A 21990-nucleotide genomic window follows, 5' to 3' on the forward strand; every position below is an offset into this window, starting at 1 on the left:
CGTTAATAAAACTTTGACAGCCTTAGTTATTACACATTCTTACACATACATGTATGTTGAACATCTGAGGTATTGATGAAGTAACAAAGGAAAAAAGCCAAAAGCACTTACTCCTCAGACATTCTTTGACAATTTTACAGCCCAAAATACAAAAAAGATCCAGGCGGAATAGGTAACAAAGGGTTGAAGAAATATTGTCTGAACTGTCAGATGCAAACTGGCTGTGTGACATAACCAAGCATCTCGCTCAATTGAATAAGAAGCTGTAGGGACGTGCCAAAACTTGACCAATATAGTTGTGAACTGAGACAACCCTTATTTTGTTATTTTTGAGTACAGTTACAGTTGTGTGTTCATGCAGACACATAATAGCAATTTCATTACGAATTGAAAATGGGGGACCCTGATGTAAACAAGTCGAAAGTCTTTCTCTGGTCTGCATCCCCTTAACAATTGTGTGTATTGAGCTGTACTGTACCCATTCTGCAATCTGTTAATTAAAGTTAATTAAACTATCTTCCATTAGTTGGATGTATGGCCTCTGCAAGGTTGTGTGCAGCCATTTGTTTTTGTAACATCTGCTACATCTGTCCCACATGTTCTTTGCAGCTCACAGTTGTTAGTTATGCCCCTCTTGACTGTGACAAAAAGGTTTTGAACAAACTTAATGTCATAGCTTGTATTTGATGATATTCTTCTTTGTTATTTAGTTGAATGGTTTGATCATTGATTGATGGAGTAATATGGGGTTCTGATAAACTAAAATTATTTGTTAAAATAACATAAGCTAACATATATTTTTACATCTATGCAAAATGTATAACTTGAATAAGTAATAAATACAGAAACAACATGTTTAACAATATGTAAATGAGTCACATTAACATTTATATGGTCTTTGGCCCTTTGAGGGCAACCATAATGCTGATGTGGCCCTCTGTGAAAATGAGTTTGACACCCCTGCGTAAAGGAATGTGAATCACTACCCACTTTCAAAACCACTCTCAAAGAACACCTACGGGAGACTGAAATTCGAAACTGGCCCCTGTAAATGTCCTAACCCAACCCCCTCCAATGTACAGTAAATTACCTAGTATGGTTGTCAATATTCCAATGTACAGTTTTGCTTGTATAGTACAGTGTCCCCCCCCAACCCCTCCTACCCACCCCCCCCCCCCCCCCACCCAACCTCCTCCAATGTACAGTTTTACATCAAATATACTCTCTTTTCTGGACTCTTTTTGAATCACGAACAGTACTGTATTTGCAAATCTGGTATGTCATAAATGTATAGTGTAGCAGTACTGTCTATCTGTATGTCATGTCCTGATGAATTGAAAATGGGGGACCCTGATGTAAAGTTTACATTGTAAACAAGACAAAAGTATTTCTCTGGTCTGCATCCCCTTGACAATTGTGTGTATTGAACTGTACTGTATTGTACCCATTCTGCAATCTGTTAAAGTGTTCAATCAATCAACTTCACACGCACGAAAAAATCTATCACGCGCACATTTTAACTAAATGATAACTAAAGTTAGCATGTAGCTAGGGAATTACATTAGAGCTAGAAAATAACGTTAGTACCTGACGTTAGCTAAACATACTCAACTCAGCTGTTGTCGCCTAACTTACCTATGACTCTCCCGATGGACGCGCTGTCCACGTTAAAACTCAGGCCGCCTGTCCCGCTCCCGCCTCGGGACTCGGGAGGCTCGCGTAGGCCGCCTCTCCCGCCTCGTGCTCCTCCACATGCGTTTCTTACACCGAAACACACGTTGTTATTATTACTCCCGGTATCTCCGAAAGACGACTTATACTCCGGGGCTTTGATAATAGGTGTAGACTTCTTGACAGCAGCACCTGTCCTGTCGTAATCATCTTCCCAGTCCGACATTGTAAACGTGCTCTGAGTCTGACTGACCACAGAGAGCACACGCCGACTAACTAACTAACTAGACACCTGCCAATCAGAACCAGCGAGTAACTTTAATATCCGGTGTTGGTGGAGTGACCACGTGTGTGTGTGACCTCCTCCTCCTGTTTCCAGGTAGATGCTAGCAAACATACGTATCTATTTTTATTTATTTTTTTATCTCAAGACTGAAATACATACATACACATAACGGTATGACAATGGTAAATGGGTAATACATTATATGATGAAAGATAAACAACTTCTAAGATTAATTTTATTATTTATTATGACGAGTGGCGACTTCCGGTTTTGCAGCTTGTTATTTCTCTGGTCATATCCAACATTCACACCAATTATTTATTGGGCCCCTGTCCACGTACAATCTATCTTCAATTCACACCAACCAAGCGAATTAAACACGTTTTTCGTCTTCTTTCAAACCCACATGAAATATCTGCTCAAATGCTGGTGTTTCCTTTTGCCAAGTTTAAATTAAATAACGGAATTGTATTAAATATGCAATACATTTTACAATGTTATTCTCAAAAGAGAAATGTAAAAACAGCCATTTGGTCCTTTATTTCGGAATAAATCCAAATTAAATCTATGTTCAAATAACCAGCATAGTAGACAAGCGGCAGACTAGTAGATTAGATTAGATTCTTTAATGTGGCAAAAATATGATATATTATTATATAGCTAGCTAACGTTATTAATGTAATAGTTGGTGTATGTGGCTCAGCTGATTCAGTTGAGGAATACAAGAGGAATCATAACTAACCTCCAGACCCCCTCCCCCTCTCTCTCTCTGTTCATCTCCATCCCTCCATCATGTTCCTCCCATCAGCCTCAGACCTCTATGCTGTTGAGTTAGGACGCACCAGATGAGGGACGTACCACGGGACATACAGCAGGTAGGAAAGGAGACGTACCACAGGGTAGGAAAGGACGTACCACAGGACATACAGCAGGTAGGAAAGGAGACGTACCACGGACATACAGCAGGTAGGAAAGGAGACGTACCACGGGACATACAGCAGGTAGGAAAGGAGACGTACCACAGGACATACAGCAGGTAGGAAAGGAGACGTACCACGGACATACAGCAGGTAGGAAAGGAGACGTACCACGGGACATACAGCAGGTAGGAAAGGAGACGTACCACGGGACATACAGCAGGTAGGAAAGGAGACGTACCACAGTGACAGGACATACAGCAGGTAGGAAAGGAGACGTACCACAGGACATACAGCAGGTAGGAAAGGAGACGTACCACAGGACATACAGCAGGTAGGAAAGGAGACGTACCACGGTGACGGGACATACAGCAGGTAGGAAAGGAGACGTACCACGGGACATACAGCAGGTTTCAAGTTTCAAGTTTCAAGTTTTCTTTAATAGTTGTCATACAGAAGTACAGAATACTTTTATACAAAATGCTTCTTACTGTTACGCTCCAGAGACTGTGCAAGACAAGATAAGTATGAAATAAAATAACATAGTATAGCATGTAAATTAGAAGTAAAAAAAATTAGGTCACAGTGTTCAGTATAGACATATGTACAATGTTCGATGCAGAATAGACGTAACTGAGTTACCATATAATATACAATACTATGCAGTGTACTAATATACAATACTATATAGTGCAAGGCAGAAATGGGATGAGGTGCAATTTAGGTACAATTTACAGTAGGTGTACGAGTTGTAGTGCAAATCCTTTATCAATAAATATAAAGTGTGTTTGTGTGATCTAAAGTGTGGAGAGTGGGTGCTGCAGTGTGTTGTTTGTTTAAGTGAGTGTGTGCGTGTGGGTGTGTGTGCTGTGTGCATTTGATGGTTGTTGCATAGTGTTCATTGTTCGTTTAGCAGCCTGATGGCCTGGGGATAGAAGCTTCTTCTGAGTCTTTCTGTGCTCGCCTTGAGACTCCGGTATCGCTTGCCTGACCGCAGCAGTTCAAAGAGGCAGTTGTTCGGGTGACTGGAGTCTTTAATGATTCTCTTAGCCTTGCCCTTGCAACGCTTGTTGTAAATGTTCTGGAGGGTGGGGAGCCCCCCTCCAATTGTGCGTTCGGCTGAACGTGTCACTCTTTGTAGTCTGCTTCGGTCTTGTGCAGTGCTATTCCCAAACCAGGAGGTGATGTTGCCAGTCAGGATGCTCTCTATTGTACATGAGTAGAAGTTCCTAAGGATCTTCTGACTGACTTGGAACTTCCTTAGGCGCCTGAGGAAGTAGAGGCGTTGTCGTGCCTTCTTCACAACACTGTCAATGTGTGTGGTCCATGTCAAATCCTCGGATATGTGGGCTCCGAGGTACTTGAAACTGTTCACTCTCTCAACCGGTGCCCCGTCGATGCTGAGGGGGCTGTAGTCCTTGACCCCCGACCTCCTGAAGTCCACAATCATCTCTTTTGTTTTGCTGACGTTCAGGGAGAGGCAGTTCTCCTGACACCACTGTGACAGATTCTCTACCTCTTCCAGGTAGGCCCTCTCGTCGTTGGCAGAGATCAGGCCCACCACTACTGTGTCATCAGCAAATTTGATGATTGTGTTGTTGTTCCGCTGTGCTACGCAGTCATGTGTGTACAGGGAGTAGAGGAGGGGGCTCAGAACACAGCCCTGAGGGGCCCCTATGTTGAGCGTGATGGATGAGGAGGTGCAGTTGCCTGCTCTTACCACCTGGGGTCTGCCCGTCAGGAAGTCCAAGACCCACTGGCAGAGGTCATAGTTCAAGCCCAGGTCCCTGAGCTTGGCTATGAGTTTGGAGGGGACTATGGTATTGAATGCTGAGCTGTAGTCGATGAACAGCATTCTCACATAGTAGGAAAGGAGACGTACCACGGGACATACAGCAGGTGGGAAAGGAGACGTACCACGGGACATACAGCAGGTATAGGAGACGTACCACGGGACATACAGCAGGTAGGAAAGGAGACGTACCACGGGACATACAGCAGGTAGGAAAGGAGACGTACCACAGTGACAGGACATACAGCAGGTATAGGAGACGTACCACGGGACATACAGCAGGTAGGAAAGGACGTACCACAGGACATACAGCAGGTAGGAAAGGAAACGTACCACGGGACATACAGCAGGTAGGAAAGGAGACGTACCACGGGACATACAGCAGGTAGGAAAGGAGACGTACCACAGGACATACAGCAGGTAGGAAAGGAAACGTACCACGGGACATACAGCATGTAGGAAAGGAGACGTACCACGGGACATACAGCAGGTAGGAAAGGAAACGTACCACGGGACATACAGCAGGTAGGAAAGGAAACGTACCACGGGACATACAGCAGGTATAGGAGACATACCACGGGACATACTGCAACATTATTTTCTCTGTGAATACAGTATGAACTCCTTTGATAGACCCACTAAAAAGCACTCAGACACCAAAGACAATTATTTAGTTTAGTAGTTTATTGATGAATAATACAATTATTTTTGCATTTCTCATCCAGAGAACATGTAACCTCTGCCATGTGCACTTTAATAAATTAATCTTAAAGAAAGACAAACATTATCAAGCATTTAAGGCCAGTTGTGTAATACATTACGAGCAGCAGGAGAAAAACAAGGTGATTTGTAACCATATAAAGAGGCACAAGAGTTAAAGGGGCATTTCACCATAGGTTTGAACAAAATGTTCATACCCAGTCTTAATTTTTTCATACCCAATATTAAAATGATCCCCTGAACAAGATTTTCATCACATCTTTTAGATATTTGGTTCATTAGCTATTTGGTTGTGATGCTATTATTTTAATTAGATTTTTAAACTGACTAAAACAAATAATTTGACTGGTCTAGAGAGATTGTAGACTGTCTCTGGTCTATAGATACAGACTGTCTCTGGTCTAGAGAGATGATATACTGTCTCTGGTCTATATTGACTATAGACTGTCTCTGGTCTAGAGAGACTATTATACTGCCTCTGGTCTATAGAGACCAGTATTATATCATTATGTATTAGTTATTTTAGTGAAGTGCCCCTTTAACCTGAAACTACTGGCTGTGCCTCAACATTAGATCAGACAACCATAGGCCATATACTGCAGCCAAACAATGGGATAGATAACATGATTTTGAAATGCAATAAAAATGCAATTTACAAAATGCAAAATGACCTACTGGATTGTTTTGTTTCATGAATTGTTTCCATTACAGACCGATTTCTATTTCAAAGTCCATTTGATTTCGTAGTGGTTAAAAAGTGTGTTGAGTCCTGCCTGAGAATAAGCCTGTAGCGGACATGTTGGTTGGCCTTAGGCCACTCCCTCTGCATCAACCACAACCAATCAAAATGTCCCATTTCCAGGCTCCCAGACACCACCATGATAGTTGTGCTTTCAAGTTAGTAATAGACCTTTATCTCATACCAGCACTACTACTACATGGACTGTTTCACTTTCAAACTCCATCTGATCCACACGTTATTGTCTTCTGGTAAATGATAACGCAAGTTACATTCTACATTAGGCTATATTAATCCACTAAGCGATGCACTTATCTACCATTCAAGAAAAAAACCAAAAAAAAAACAATACAAATAAAAACATGATGAATGAAAAGACATTTAAGACTGCTGTGTCTGGCCGTCCTTCAGGAGCGTAAGGTGCACCTTCCGGAGCGTAAAGGTGCAACCACAACATACATGGCTGACAGTTTTGTGCATATTTAGCAGTTGTCTGTGTTCAAACAAGGTGGAAAGAAGCAGAGCTTCTACCATGTTGGGACGTGTTCAGCAGATCCAGCTGTGACTGTGCTCAGTAACGCTCAGCAGCACTCACACGGTACAGACTGGGTTATTGTTAGTGGTCACAGAGAAACAGTACCGTCGCCAGGACAACTGGCCTTGTATACTGTAGCTGTATCAGAATTGCTGATAGACTTCATATTCATATTTTCATCAAGTCATTCTGCCTGTAATCAATCAGGTCATATAGAATACTTGGTACCGTGATTGTTTTTGGTTTAGTGTTTATCAAGCCAACTTCAGAAGAGCAGATTCTGAAAATATGTATAAAAACAAAAAAAACTAACCAGACATATTGCAAGATCAGCTTTTGAAAGAATCTGTCATGAACTTTCTTTAAAAAAAAATTAACTGTACAATTTGTTAGGGGAAAAAGTAGGTTATCAGGAGCTTAACTTAAGGAACAGAGAATGCTCCACTTCATTGTTATTACATTAGTTCTGATTAGATTAGATTATAATATAATACAGGCAGGTTTCTGCTTTCTATCACCACCTAAGCGTTTGAAGGTTACATTAGTTTAGCATGCAGAAGGACGTCTTGTGTCGGACATGTTGGATTGCTCTTGGCTGAATAGTGCTGATACTGCAATGTAAACGTGCAGTGTTTCATGCTAGGTTGAGAGCACACAGTTAGGTCTGATGTGAGGGCTCACTTTGCGTATCTCTACAGTGGTATCATCATTTTCACCTAAAATGTTTATAAATCTAACCCCTTACCCTAACCTCAGTGGAGACATCATACTAGGGCTGGGTGATAACCCCATACCTTAACCTCAGTGGAGACATCATAATAGGGCTGGGTGATAACCCCTTACCTTAACCCTAACCTCAGTGGAGACATCATACTAGGGCTGGGTAATAACCCCTTACCTTAACCTCAGTGGAGACATCATACTAGGGCTGGGTGATAACCCCATACCTTAACCTCAGTGGAGACATCATACTAGGGCTGGGTGATAACCCCTTACCTTAAACCTAACCTCAGTACATCATACTAGGGCTGGGTGATAATTCAATATCATTTATCAACTTTCTATTCGCCTTGTTCACTTCGGAGCATATTTAGCAGATTGCTATGAACGCATTTCAAGGGGCTTCAAGTAAGCGACAGCGGCTCAGGAGGTAGAACGGTAAGTCTGGTAATCAGAAGGTTCCCGGTTCGATTCCGGTTCCTCCTGGCAGCGTGTAGAAGTGTCCTTGAGCAAGACACTTGACCCCTAACTGCTCCCGATGAGCAGGTCGGCATGTTGGTCTCACCGTCAGAGAGCATGTTTGATAAAAGCACTATTTAAATTAAGTCCATTTATCATTTAAATCACTTCCATGTATTTCAAAACACGCAAACTGTGCGTGGAGGAAAAACAATGAGTCAGGTGATTAATGTCCTGCCTGTTGTTTCTGACAGTTCGGTTCTTGAAGGCATTTCTTGAAGTGAATGGGCAACTTCCGCATTCCGTTCCTCACATTGAATCAAACGTGACCAACATGGCGGCAAAGTGAATCAGGCGAATGGTATTTGTGATAAAAATCGTCTACATTGATAATAACAAATACATGATTTTAACAGAAATTTCTTTCAAAATTGTATCTGAAATATTTGAGGGAATGTTATTTGGAAACTGCAGTTTTGACATCACATCTTACATGACCGGGCAGGTCAGTGAGACTATCATCACATATGGGAGCAGATGGCTGCATTTTTATATAGATTTTCAAAGTTTTCCTCAACTACTGTGTGTGGGAGAAAACTACGCCTCCTACTTTTCATCACCAGACCAATATTCACCCAATATACTCCATTTGTGAGGCAATAGTCCATGCAATGATATGTATGAGAGCATTATTAAGTAAAGGTAGCAATGACATCTTTCATTGCCAGTAACAGACACTGGATGAGGTGAGAGACATCTCTTTGTCTTCTCTGAGTGTCTCTGAAGACAAGGTGAGAGACGTCCTGTCTATTTGTCTTCTCCAAAAGAGTGTCTCTGAAGTCAAGCACTTGTATGTGTAAAAAATTATAATATTAATCCCAGTTTATGTAGTGTCAGCCATAGCCCTGTACGGACTGAGATGTCCTCACAGACTGGTCACATTTGTTGCCGTTGGTAGTTTGTGTGTGTGTGTGTGTGTGTGTGTGTGTGTGTGTGTGTGTGTGTGTGTGTGTGTGTGTGTGTGTGTGTGTGTGTGTGTGTGTGTGTGTGTGTGTGTGTGTGTGTGTGTGTGTGTGTGTGTGTGTGTGTGTGTGTGTGTGTGTGTGTGTGTGTGTGTGTGTGTGTGTGTGTGTGTGTGTGTGTGTGTGTGTGTGTGTGTGTGTGTGTGTGTGTGTGTGTGTTTCTGAGTATCTCTGTCTTTCTCTATATTTCCCTGCCTCTCAGTCTGTCTCTATCAGTCGGTCTCTCTCTCTCCCTCTATCCCTCTCTCTCTCTCTACCTGTGTATGTGTGTGTACAGTATATAAAAGGGTTATGTTAGCTGTATGTGTGGGGGCTGACTAAAGGTCTCTGCGCTGCTCCTAGGGGTCTGTGGACCGGCCTGGTTGCTCCTGGGGGTCTGTGGACCGGCCTGGTTGCTCCTGGGGGTCTGTGGACTGGCCTGGTTGCTCCTGGGGGTCGGTGGACTGGCCCCCGTCTCAGTCTGCAGAAGGTCTGAGGGCCCCGCGGTGGTCACGGGGGGATTGGACAGGAAGCTGAAGTGCTCCTCTGCTGGCTCCGGCTTGCACTCGCCTATGAAGAGTTCTGTATCGCCCCAGTTGCTAAGGTTACCGTGGGCGTTGCCATGGGAAGCATCACTTCCACCACTACTGCTGCTGCTGCTGTTGAGCGGGGAGGAGAGGCAAGGGGCATGGTCAGTCAAAGGCTGGCTCAGATTCTGAGCAGACAGGGACTTCCCGAGACCAACTGCCCGGTCTGAAGGGCTCTTATTTGGGCTAGAAGAGAGTAGCAGCAGGGGGTTCACCTCCAGGCTCAGGTCTCTCCTCCAGACCCCATCCTCTTTCAGACCACCCCTCAGCTGCACCCTGGCAGGGCACGCCTCATCGTCCCCTTCCTCTTCACCGCCCTGGCCGGAGCCCAGGAGCACAGAGGGCGCCAGGTTCCCCTCTTCTCCAGCCCCTCCATCTGAGCATCGGGGGGGGCCGGGGTGCACCGTGGGGGGTAGCTGGAGGGTGAAACCTACCGGGGGGGGTAGCGGCGGCAGGGGGAACTGCGCTCTATTGGAGGTGCTGCTGGGGGTGACTAGGACTGGGTAGGGGCTGTCGGGAGGCAGGAGGGGTGAGGGGGTGAGGGAGGCTGTGGAGGGGGGGTAAGAGGGCGGGGCGGAGTCCAGGGGGAGGTCATCTTCAGCTTGAGCCAGAATGAGCTGGAGGCCCCTAGGAAGGTTGGACCGGGACACCCCACCTCCACCTCCTCCACCCCCGCCCTGCTCACTGCCCTGGGAGGTGCAAGAGGAGAAGTCCCTGCTGAGGATGGAGCTCTGGTAGTCAGTGGGATGGTGGTGGTGTTGGTTGTCCAATTCAAACAGAGGGAGGGAGGAGAGGGTGAGGGCAGAGGAGCCCTTCTGGAGGACCTGACGGTACACATCCAGCAAGGAGTCCAGCTTGGACTCGATGGATGTTACCTGAGGGAGGGAGGGAGGGAGGGAGGGAGGGAGGGAGGGAGGGAGGGAGGGAGGGGAGATGGAGGGGATGAAAGGAGGGGGAAAAGGAGGGAGGAGAGGAAGGATGGAGGGAGGAGGGAGGAAAGAGGGAGGGAAAAAGGAGGGATGAAAGGGAGGATGGATGGAAAAGAGGGAGGGGAGAGGGAGGACAGGAAGGGTGGAGGGAGGGAAATAAGGTGAGAGAAAGAAATACATAGATAGAGATACTTTAGTTTATTGTACATAGAGGGACAATATAATGTACATACTCATATGGTGCTCAGGGCATTCTATTCAATCTAAATATGTGATTTTATACAATATCCTTTATTTTCCATGTAAAGTACAGGATAGGTACATGGTTCAGAGAGAAGTCAAGTCAAGAGTTTTATTTATTTTTTTTTTTATATATTTGTCACTCACTCACTCACTCACTCACTCACTCACTCACCTGTCTCTCCACCTTGCACACACGTCCCAACATGCTGACGTCCTCCATGTCGGCGTCAGACTGGAGTTTGTCCCTGATCTTCTTATCCACTGGGACATGTCCCTTCCCCAGGATCTGATCCACCCTGACACACACACACACACACACACACACACACACACACACACACACACACACACACACACACACACACACACACACACACACACACACACACACACACACACACACACACACACACACACACACACACACACACACACACACACACACACACACACACACACACACACACACACACACACACACACACACACACACACACACACAGAGCCATTAATCATTTGCAGTGGAATTTGGTTTTATATTAACCAGTCCCCCCCTGGTCTCTTAATCCAAAGCAGGCAACAGACCTACAGCTAGGAAGCATGTCAGTGTTAGGGTTAGTAGTAGAGACTCACACCTGTAGACCACACTGTGTCTACAGCATGTCAGTGTTAGGGTTAGTAGAGACTCACACCTGTAGATCACACTGTCTCTACAGCATGCCAGTGTTAGGGTTAGTAGAGACTCACACCTGTAGATCACACTGTCTCTACAGCATGTCAGTGTTAGGGTTAGTAGAGACTCACACCTGTAGAGCACACTGTCTCTACAGCATGTCAGTGTTAGGGTTAGTAGAGACTCACACCTGTAGATCACACTGTGTCTCACTGACAGAGGCCCAAACGCATATGACAAGAGGCCAAACCCACTGACAAGAGGCCTAAACGCACTGACAAGAGGCCTAAACGCACTGACAAGAGGCCTACACGCACTGACAAGAGGCCTAAACGCACTGACACTGGCCCAAACCACTGACAAGAGGCCAATGTCACTGGACATAGATCATTTCACAAATGTAACATAATATTAAATTATATTTACATTAAATGATAGTGTATTAGGTCTAGGGCAGGCTAATGTCAGTGTGTCTGTACCTTGTAATAGTCAATATGGTTGAATCCCTCCTCAAATATAGTTAAATCGCCTCAAAACAGATTTCTAACAGAACAGTGGTTCTCAACGTGGGGTCCCGGGAGCCCCAGGGGTCCTGGAGGATGTTTCAGGGGGTCCCCTAGAAAAACAGGGAATAGTTTAATTTCACTATGTCACTCACCAGAAGTTATCCCACTGGGAGAACATTAATAGTGACTATTTTGGTTTCTCCACTGTTCTACCGTAAAGGGTTGTGGAATTCTGGACTTAATCATATCTTACTGTAGAAGCAGAAACCGACTTGTGGAATTTCTATTCGTTTTGGTGTCGTATTTATGTTTGAACTCTAGGGGGCACACCACCTCTACCATAAGATACCTTGCTGATCAGTGTAATGCATGCACCTGCTAATGAGATACGTTTTTCTACCTGTTTCACTGTTTGGAACTGATCATTTGAGCAACTGACAACTGTTCTGTTTTAACCATTTATTCACTATTATTCTTTTTTGACAATAAAACCCTGCAAACCACACCAGTCGCAGCTTGGACATTCTACTATATTTACATCACAAACTTTGTTACTGAGTAGAGAACTAATTATGCGTGATGCATCGTGACGCCTGTCAACACAATCGGGGAGTGACAAGCGGCCATTACACTTACAACCAAAATCTTCTCAGATCCATGAGACAACAGTCTCATAAAATGATCAGTTCGGCTCCTTGAGGTGAAAACTGGCATAGAAGCACCTTATTATCTCTGGAGCCCTCTGCGGGCTCTCCTTTGGGCTCTGCTTTGGGCTCTGCGTTGGGCTCTTTGGACTCTGTTTGGGCAGCCCGGCTCTATCAGATCAGTCACACAAACCAGTGATCTCACCAATCTCATCAATCACTCTTTGCTTTGACTAAAATGTCTTTGTTATTGGATCATTGATTATAAATCGGTTTATTGATTGAATGACCGCATTCTACCGCTAGCGATGCCTCTTCTAACACGTTGCACGGCTAAATGTTTCCAAAGATTAGGAAACATTTACAAACACCCACTACTGCACACAAATGAGCTTCTTATTCACTACAGAAGCCACACAAACAGGCTATACTGTCATCTCTAAACAGAGCCCCTATCTGATGAACTGGAGTGGATTAGAGGAAGGGATGGAGCTCTGGAAGCCTGACCTGCCAGGCCCATGGAAGCCACTCAGGCCAGAGCTTGCTGTGTTCCACAGGTCCATCAGGCTAGGAGCTCTGAGTGTGTGACACGTTTTGGTAGTGGTGGTGGTGGCGTGTGTGTGTGTGTGTGTGTGTGTGTGTGTGTGTGTGTGTGTGTGTGTGTGTGTGTGTGTGTGTATGTGTGTGTGTGTGTGTGTGTGTGTGTGTGTGTGTGTTAGTGCACTGCAACCCTGCCCGTGCCCGACGGGGCCCTACCCGACGGGTTCGGGCTGGGTAGGGCTTTTTTTTATTATAAATAATTTGGGCTCGGCCGGGCCGGGCAGCGCCGTCTTTTATTTTTCTTTATTGCGCGCTCTCTATACTCATATAACTAGGGTTATAGGATAACCTTAAGTTTCTGTTTCATTTTTGCGTAACGTAGTGCTGTCATCAGAGAGTGAAAGCCTCGTGTCTGAGGAGTCAAGATGTATAAGTTAACAGATAAAATAGTCAAGGGAAAGTTGCATTTTTGGAAACATTTGGATGTAATTACCGCAGCCTGCAGGGAGAACTCGAGGGGAGTAGAACAGTGATGAAGCCCTCAGGTGGATGATGAACAAATTAACCAGACCGAAGTGGCATAGGTTGAAGGTGGAATATAGCCAGTTGGCGAACGTTTTAATTTGTTCTTGGATGTATGTAGCCGGTTGGCGAAGTTTTGTTAACGTTGTTCAACGCGTTGCTGACATCAACACAGCGAAGTGGTGAGTCTGATTATTATTATTTGCTGGTGTGTGGGGGGTCGCTGCTGCCCTTTTCTGTTGCGCTTTCATTATATAAATGTTGCTCTGCTCGAAATCTGATTTCTGTTTTCTGTTTGTTTGTATAGTGACTGAGTAGGCTATTGTGTCGTGTGTGTGTGTGTCAAAGAAGATTCCATATAGCCTTCAAATACGTTTTACGTTTTACGAGGCTGCCGTGTGAGGCTGCCGTGTGAGTCAGTCTAACGCGAGCGCTGGGAAATAGATAGGCATTTGCGAAACAGGCTATAGAATGGTTGTTAGTTTTCAGCGTGATATGTGTTATTTAGTTAGACCTATTGGACATTTTCGTTTTTGTTTATTTATTAAGTTAATATATAAACAGTGTTTAGAATATTTAAAACAAATTTTTTTTTTAATATTTGGCTATATAATTAATGTTTCTTTAGTTTTCACTATGTTATTTAAGTAGACCTATTGAACATTTTCGTTTTTGTTTATTTATTAAGTTCATATAAAACCGTGTTTCGAATATTTAAAACAAATACAAATAATTTTTTTTTTAAGTTTAATATATATATATATATATTTTCTGGTTTTCACGCGGGCTAGGGCTTAAAATGTTATTTACAGTCAGGCTTATTCTCGGGCAGGGCCTGAAGTTCAAGGGCTCGGGCTGGGCACGGGCTTCATTTCAAGGCCCTTGCAGACCACTAGTGTGTGTGTGTGTGTGTGTGTGTGTGTGTGTGTGTGGTGTGTGGTGTGTGGTGTGTGGTGTGTGTGTGTGTGTGTGTGACTGGGAGGGCTCAGTCTAACCCCAGGCTAGAGGGCTCCCTCCTGGTCTGGCTATAATATAACTGCAGGGCAGGAGGGGACGACATGTTCCTGGGTTGGGTGTTCAGGTTGGGCCCAGAGCCCGGTCCACTGGCCATTCTGTAGGAGAAACATGAGGTCAGAGAGAGAGAGAGAGGGAGAGGTGATAGAGAGGAGAGGGAGAGGAGAGGGAGACGAGGAGAGAGGAGGAGAGCGAGAGAGAGGAGAGGAGATAGAGAGAGAGAGGGAGAGAGGGGGAGAGGAGATAGAGAGAGGAGAGAGGGAGAGAGGAGAGAGGGAGGGGAGAGGGATAGAGAGAGAGGAGAGAGAGGGAGAGAGATAGTCAGAGAGGAGAGATAGAGAGCAAGAGAGAGAGGGACATAGAGAGATAGAGAGGGGGAGAGGAGAGGGAGAGAGAGAGAGGAGAAAGAGAGGGACAGAGAGAGGGAGAGAGAGAGGATATAGGGAGAGAGAGGGACAGAGAGTGATAGAGAAAGAGAGAAGGAGAGGGAGAGAGGTAGGGAGGGAGAGAGTGAGAGAGGGAGAGAGAGGGAGAGAGTGAGAGGGAAAGAGGAGAGAGAGCGGGACAGATAGACTGAACTTCAGAGTGCAAAACACACATACACATAGTCACATACACACATGCATTGCATACATGCAAACACTCACTCAGTCAGGTACAAACTGAAACACACACACACACACACACATTAAGAAACAACCACCATACACAAGTACACGTACACACCATACATTTCACAAAAACTAACATATCCAAGCACCATGCTTCCCAAACACTAAGCATTTCCTGCTATAGAAATGGTGCCATCTACTGCCCCAGAATGGAAACTATAATAGAGCACAAAATCACAGTCCAATGCATACACACTACAATATTGTATATCTACTATCCCAGCTATCCAACCAACCAACCAATCATCAACCACAATGCATCTCAGTGGTTGGGAGAAAAATGAATCTGCCTACTTCTTTCCTAATAATTGAAAAGTGGTTAAAAAATTGCATGCAATTATAATTGTTTGTTACCAAGGTGAGAGTCTGACACTCTCCCTGAGATGTTAGAGGACAGAGTCTTCAAACTCACTGGGGATGTTTAAGGAGTTCAATTCCCACGTGCCAAAACATAATGCAGTTTCCAAAATTATAAACATGATCAAACTACAGGCCCACGTGATTGATCGTGTAGCATTTGTTAATATCGGAAAACTCTTCATTAAAGGTGCTGTAAGTGGTATTCTTTTGTTAAAATAAGTATCTCTACATTCTGACAGCCATCTGATATAGAGTGTCTGTAACATGGGTCTCCCAGTCCCTCCGCTCTGCAGAACCCTAGATATCTTTAGCTTATTTCAAGACATTTAGCTAAGCCCGATTTTCTTACAGCTCTGGCAGATTCAAACACAGTTTTTGTCAGACCATTGTGTGGAGTTCTCTCTCCTGATTGGATAAAGTGGGAAGGGATACCAGACAAGTTATTTGTGTTTATTGCAGAGCGGAGGGACTGGGAGACCCATGTTACTGACCACACACTCTATATCAGTGATGGATGTCGGAATGTAGAGCTATTTAACATTTATTTTAACAAAATAATACCACTTACAGGACCTTTAATGTGAGGTGTCCTTAATGGAACATCAGCTGAGCACCCCCCATTCTAGAAGAACCCTACAGCTTACAGTAACCAGTAGCAGCTGTGACATCAACATCAGAATGTTCTCGTCAGATGCGATTGCACACCTCAAAGGGTTAGAAATCCACCCACATCGAGCGTTGAACTCCTTAAAGACCGTTAAAGGAAGACGCCAACATTTTGGGAAATTAGGTTATTGTCTTCTCCAGAGAGAGACAAGAAGATAGATACCAGTTTCCTCTCTGTGCGTTCAGTAGAAAGCTATCTGGCTGCACGTTAGCCTAGCTTAGCACAATGAATGTAAGTGGACAGTGCCGGTTAGCCTTCGGGAGAGGTGTTAGTTGGACAATGCCTAGGCTAACCGGCACTGTCCGCTTCCATTCATTGTGCTAATCTAGTCTAACGTTTGTGCTAAGCTAGGCTAACATGGAGCCAGATAGCTTTCGACTGAACGCACAGAGAGGAAACTGGTATCTATCTTCTTGTCTCTCTCTCTGGAGAAGACGGTAAGCTAATTTCCCAAAAGGTTGGCGTGTTCCTTTAAGATACTACACAGGACAAGAAGGGTGTTTCTATCAACTACGGCGACGTTTGGGGTAATGTTTGGTTTGGTTAGCGTAGGACAGAGTGGGCGGGGGGTGACCGTGACGGGGATTGTGGCCTAACCCCGGGGAGTGCTTCCTGCGCAGCTGACTGTAATATAAATGCAGGGAGGGGGAGGAAAAGGTCTTGGCGCGGCTGGCCAGCGGCCTCCGAGGAGGGCCCACTATGGTGTCCAGTCTGGGGGGGAGAGGACACACACACGCTGGGTGAGAGAGGCCACGGCACTCCATGGACAACAAGATCATAATCATGATGATGATAATACACTTTATCTCTGTAGCACCTTTCATACAAGAGTGGCAGCCCAGAGTGCTTCACAGCAGTGATGTGACACAACATAGACATAGGCATGAAATGAGCATAGAATTGGCATAATTATAGACAGGCATAAATTAAGCATAGAATTTACATTAAAACCGTCTGATTAATTTTTTTATAGATTTGTCATTAAATAAAAATTTAATTAAAATTAAAATTGTAATAGATTTCAACATTAAAAGCGCACTTTCGTCTTTCCACACTTATGATTTGATTATTATGATTATGATACCAGGTTAGCAGGTTTCTGAGATGGCTAAGATGTACTGAATCTAAATACATTGGTCCCCCTGGGTTAAAAGCTACTATACTTCATTATGGAGACTGTATGATATAGTGCAATAAAAACCACTGGATGAGAGTGTATATGCTGTCCAATTGTTGTGTTGCAACAATGTGGCCAATCAGGCACTTTTGTAACCAACTGTCTCTCAATATCTGATTGCATTATTAGTGTTTATATCCTTGACATACTGTACTTGTATTCATGTGGACATCACTGTGTGTGTGTGTGTGTGTGTGTGTGTGTGTGTGTGTGTGTGTGTGTGTGTGTGTGTGTGTGTGTGTGTGTGTGTGTGTGTGTGTGTGTGTGTGTGTGTGTGTGTGTGTGTGTGTGTGTGTGTGTGTGTGTGTGTGTGTGTGTGTGTGTGTGTGTGTGTGTGTGTGTGTGTGTGTGTGTGTGTGTGTGTGTGTGTGTGTGTGTGTGTGTGTGTGTGTGTGTGTGTGTGTGTGTGTGAGAGAGCGGACCTGGTCTGGAGGCTCTTGATGCGACACAGCATGTCCAAGTGTCCAGCAGAGTACTGCTCGATGACGTCCTTCACATCGTAGGGGCGTAAAGTCTCCTTGAATTTCTTCTTTGCCACATGGAACTTCATGATCCTGGGAAGAGGACACACGCACACGCACACACACATGCACAAACACACACACACACACACACACACACACACACACAAAGCTGACGCTGAGACTAAGACAAATCAGCAGGAAGGGAACTCTTTCAGCTGAGTAACAATGTTCATCAAACAGTGTTGAAACTTGGGTGCTGCAGTGTTGAGTGCATAGTAGTAGAGACATATTATTATTATATTTAACCTTTATTTTTACCAGGTAGTCACTTGAGATCAAAGATCTCTTTTTCGAGCAAGACCTGGCCAAAATGGCAGCAAAAACAAAAACAAACATACAAAATACACAAAACACAGACAGAGACATAAAAGGCAAAGTGGGGCAAGGGGATACATTTGAGCTGCAGCAAACTAGATTGAATATATATATATTTTTTAGATATTGATTGAAGAAGTGTGTTTTTAGTCGACGGATAAGTTGTGTGTGAACCATTGTGACACACAAACAAATTAAATGGGCAGAGGGAATCTGTCACAAACCTAAATTAGGAACATATTGCTTGTTTGGTGTATGAATGTGAAAGATATGTTGTGTCGTTTTCTTGGTGTAATTATGGATGATAAATTAACATGGAAATCTCACATAGCACATGTTAAAAAAAAAAGATGTCCAATAGTATTTTTGTTATGAATAAAGTAAAGGATGTGTTAGAGTATGAGGCAATGAGAACACTCTACTGTTCACTCATCTCACCTTATCTCAGTTACTGTGTTGAAGTATGGGGGAATACTTATGGGACCAATATAAAACCATTATATATACTACAGAAGAGGGCTGTAAGAATCACACATAAAGTGAATTATCGAGAACACACAAACACATTATTTATTAAATCTAGAATAATTAAACTTGAAGACATGGTTAAGTTTCAAACAATGTTAATTATGTTTAGGGCAAGAAATAATACACTGCCAGAAAAACTACAAAATCTTTTTCATTTAGAAAGTGAGTTTAGTAGGAGGAAATTAAAATTTAAACATCAGTTTGCATGTACCACACTTAAACAGATGTGTCCTTCAGTTATTGGTGTAAAGTTGTGGAATTCTCTCCATAACGAGCTTAAGGGATGTAATAGTGTTTGTCAATTCAAAAAGAATTATAAAAAAAAAAAATTTAGTCAGTATGAAAGTCAAATGTGATCTGAATAGTGAGATATTTTCTTTTCCTTCTTTTATTCTTTATTATTATTATCATTACATTTGTTCTTGTTTAAACTGTGGATTGTTTGTTTCTTTGTATATGGTATAAATGATTATTTTGTGTAAATTAGGTTGTACGCCGACCATCGAGTAATACTTGTTTAGTTTAGGAATAAGGGGCAGGTAACTATAATATTTATTCTTCTTCCTGCTCCTTTTGCCCATGGTATGGTATTTATGATTTTGTATGTATGTTTCCATGTGGCAAATAAAACTCTGAATCTGAATCTGAATCTGTATGATCTATCCAGGAGCCAGCAATCTCTCTGTTCCCTTCCCGGGATATTGACATTAGATATTGACACAAGAAGGTACACTGGAGGAAGATCAGAGGCTCTTGTCATTACTGTGAACTTGATGAAATAAGAAAATGAAACCCACTTATTACACTACTTTACTGTCCCTTCTATGACCATCTACCAAAAACACTTTGATAAAGTATCAAAACATGTAGGCATTTCCCAGGAACCCCAGGACAGTGACATCAATAAATTACTATTTGATAAAACCACATATTTACAATATCCAACTATATCCATGGAAACCAGTAACGTGTGCAACTGTGCATAGTAGGGGGTAGAATACACAGTACTGCCCAGACTAAAGTCTACTGTATGCATAACATAGCCTCTCTCTCTCTCTCTCTCTCTCTCTCTCTCTCTCTCTCTCTCTCTCTCTCTCTCTCTCTCTCTCTCTCTCTCTCTCTCTCTCTCTCTCTCTCTCTCTCTCTCTCTCTCTCTCTCTCTCTCTCTCTCTCTCTCTGGACAAGGTGAGGAGATGCAGGAGGAAAGGAGAGGTCTGGTAGAGGAGACATGACAAGGTGAGGAGGTGCAGGAGGAAAGGATAGGCCTGGTAGAGGAGACAGGACAAGGTGAGGAGGTGCAGGAGGAAAGGAGAGGCCTGGTAGAGGAGACAGGAAATGTTTTTAAAGATAATGAGAAAAAAAGGTTACAAAGGGAAAAGCGAAGGCTGTAAAGGAGAACCAAACGAGGCAAACAGGCTACTGGACAGGCTACCAGAGTAGCAGAGTTTGTCTTAAATGAGGAGGAAATGGACCTTGATGCTGATGTCACTACAATTATGCAAAAAAGGAAAACTGAGGTCAGTCAATCGGACCCTGGAGCAAAAAAAACTGCTGTCAATGTTCAGAAGTGCCAACCAGAGCAGGAGGTAGACATTGACACTGAAGACTCTGACTTCAGTGATGATGTGGAGTCTCTGCCCCCCACTCAGTCTCAGGCTGACAGAAGGGATGGATTTTTTTTTTTTTTTTTTATTATTGCAAAACAAAAATTATTAAAAGTCAGTACTCAACACACAATGCATAATGAAACTAACAATTAAGGTGGCTAAAATGACATGCAAGTACAGAAACAGAAAACTAAAAAAAAGTCTATAATAATATTTTACCGTATACAGTGTATATCCAACGAAATTACCAATTATACCAATGCCTTATACAGGATATACCCCTAATACCTATTATCTAAAACCCTACACACATATGCTCCAGCTCGAACCCCCCCCTCCCGGACCCCTCCTTGGATAGTACCTCCATTATCCCTCACTCCTAACCAGACACTACCATTATAAGCTAGCTTTTATTCTCTCCACCACTTCTAACCACATTGACATTTTGGATTCGTTGAGACCCAGAATTCTTGCTGTAGATATTTCTTGATAAATCACATCGAGATATGTAAGAAACCAAACCTTCCGGCACATTTTTTCCGGTTGAAACCAGCGTGATGCGATCAGTTTTTTAGCTACTGTGATACCCGATAAAACCAATCTCTTTAGCTGTGGATTTACTGCAAACTCAAAAACATCATTCAATAGTAATACAGAGGGGTGTACTGGTATATTCCAAGATACGAGATTTGATAATTGATGGGTCACATCTTTCCAGAATGCCTTAACTGGTGGGCAGTCCCAATACATGTGCATAAATGTCCCTTCGTCTCCATTTGTACATTGGGAGCATTTTGAGTCTTGTTTAAGACCCATTCTGTTCAGTCTTATAGGAGTCAAGTATGTCCTGTGAATATAGTTAAGATTGATTTGTTGATGGTCCGGGTTCCTTGATGTAAGACGGACATTTGCCCATGCTCCTTGCCAATCAAAGTCACTTTCCAGGTCTGGTATATCCCTCCTCCAGACAGAGTCTAGTTGGAGGGTTTCATACGAGGACGTTAGTAATTGATAATAAAAACCTGATACAAAACCTCTCGATGTCTCTCTTTCATAGAAGAATTTGTGGTATCTGTGGTGTTCAACTGGTATGTCTAATGGAACACCGTGAGACTTCAAACATAGCAGTAACTGTATGTAAAAAAGCCATGTGGACCCGGTGAGATTAAACTTTGTGCATATTTCTCCATAACTACAAAAACCCTGGTTGTTAAAAACATCCCCTAATGAGTGTATGCCTTGCTCTTCCCATATAGGGAATCTTATAGGACGTTTTTCAATTAAGAGTGCATTGTTATTGAATAAGGGAGTGTGATTATGCCATTTTTGTGGGTTAGGATATTTTTTTTGTGTTTCACGCCATATCCGGATCGCATGGGTAATTATGGGGCCAAATTTCCGCTCACAGTGCTTGATTGGTAGTTTAGTGTGTGCTATGTCCTTCAGTCTATGTGGGGCTACTATGTTTTCTTCCAATTTTCTCCAGGATACTAATGCTTGGGGATCAAACCATATTGTCAATGGTCTTAATGTGTACGCCTTAAAATATTGGAAAAAATCTGGAACTGCCATGCCACCGTCTGCTTTATTTCTCTGTGCGGTGGATCTTTTTATGCGTGGTGGTTTGTTATTCCAAATAAATT

General features: G+C 43.4%; 2 protein-coding genes across 2 annotated transcripts in view; both read right to left on the reverse strand.

Moving 5' to 3' along the window:
- Positions 1–1897, reverse strand: part of ddx43 (DEAD (Asp-Glu-Ala-Asp) box polypeptide 43) — a gene marked incomplete at both ends in the record, with an annotated part of 205995 nt that extends 204098 nt beyond the window's left edge. Inside the window, one exon of the mRNA XM_084321945.1 lies at positions 1636–1897. Coding sequence (XP_084178071.1) covers positions 1636–1897 — 262 coding nt within the window. The remainder of the gene's footprint in view (positions 1–1635) is intronic.
- Positions 1898–9150: 7253 nt separating this feature from the next.
- Positions 9151–21990, reverse strand: part of kcnq5a (potassium voltage-gated channel, KQT-like subfamily, member 5a) — a gene marked incomplete at both ends in the record, with an annotated part of 123074 nt that continues 110234 nt past the window's right edge. The window contains 4 exons of the mRNA XM_084321946.1: positions 9151–10302; positions 10772–10895; positions 16794–16907; positions 17796–17927. Of these exons, the coding sequence (XP_084178072.1) occupies positions 9151–10302; positions 10772–10895; positions 16794–16907; positions 17796–17927 (1522 nt within the window). The remainder of the gene's footprint in view (positions 10303–10771; positions 10896–16793; positions 16908–17795; positions 17928–21990) is intronic.

The sequence above is a fragment of the Notolepis coatsorum genome (genome assembly GCF_963971535.1).
Source record: "Notolepis coatsorum genome assembly, chromosome: 9".
NCBI lineage: Eukaryota > Metazoa > Chordata > Actinopteri > Aulopiformes > Paralepididae > Notolepis > Notolepis coatsorum.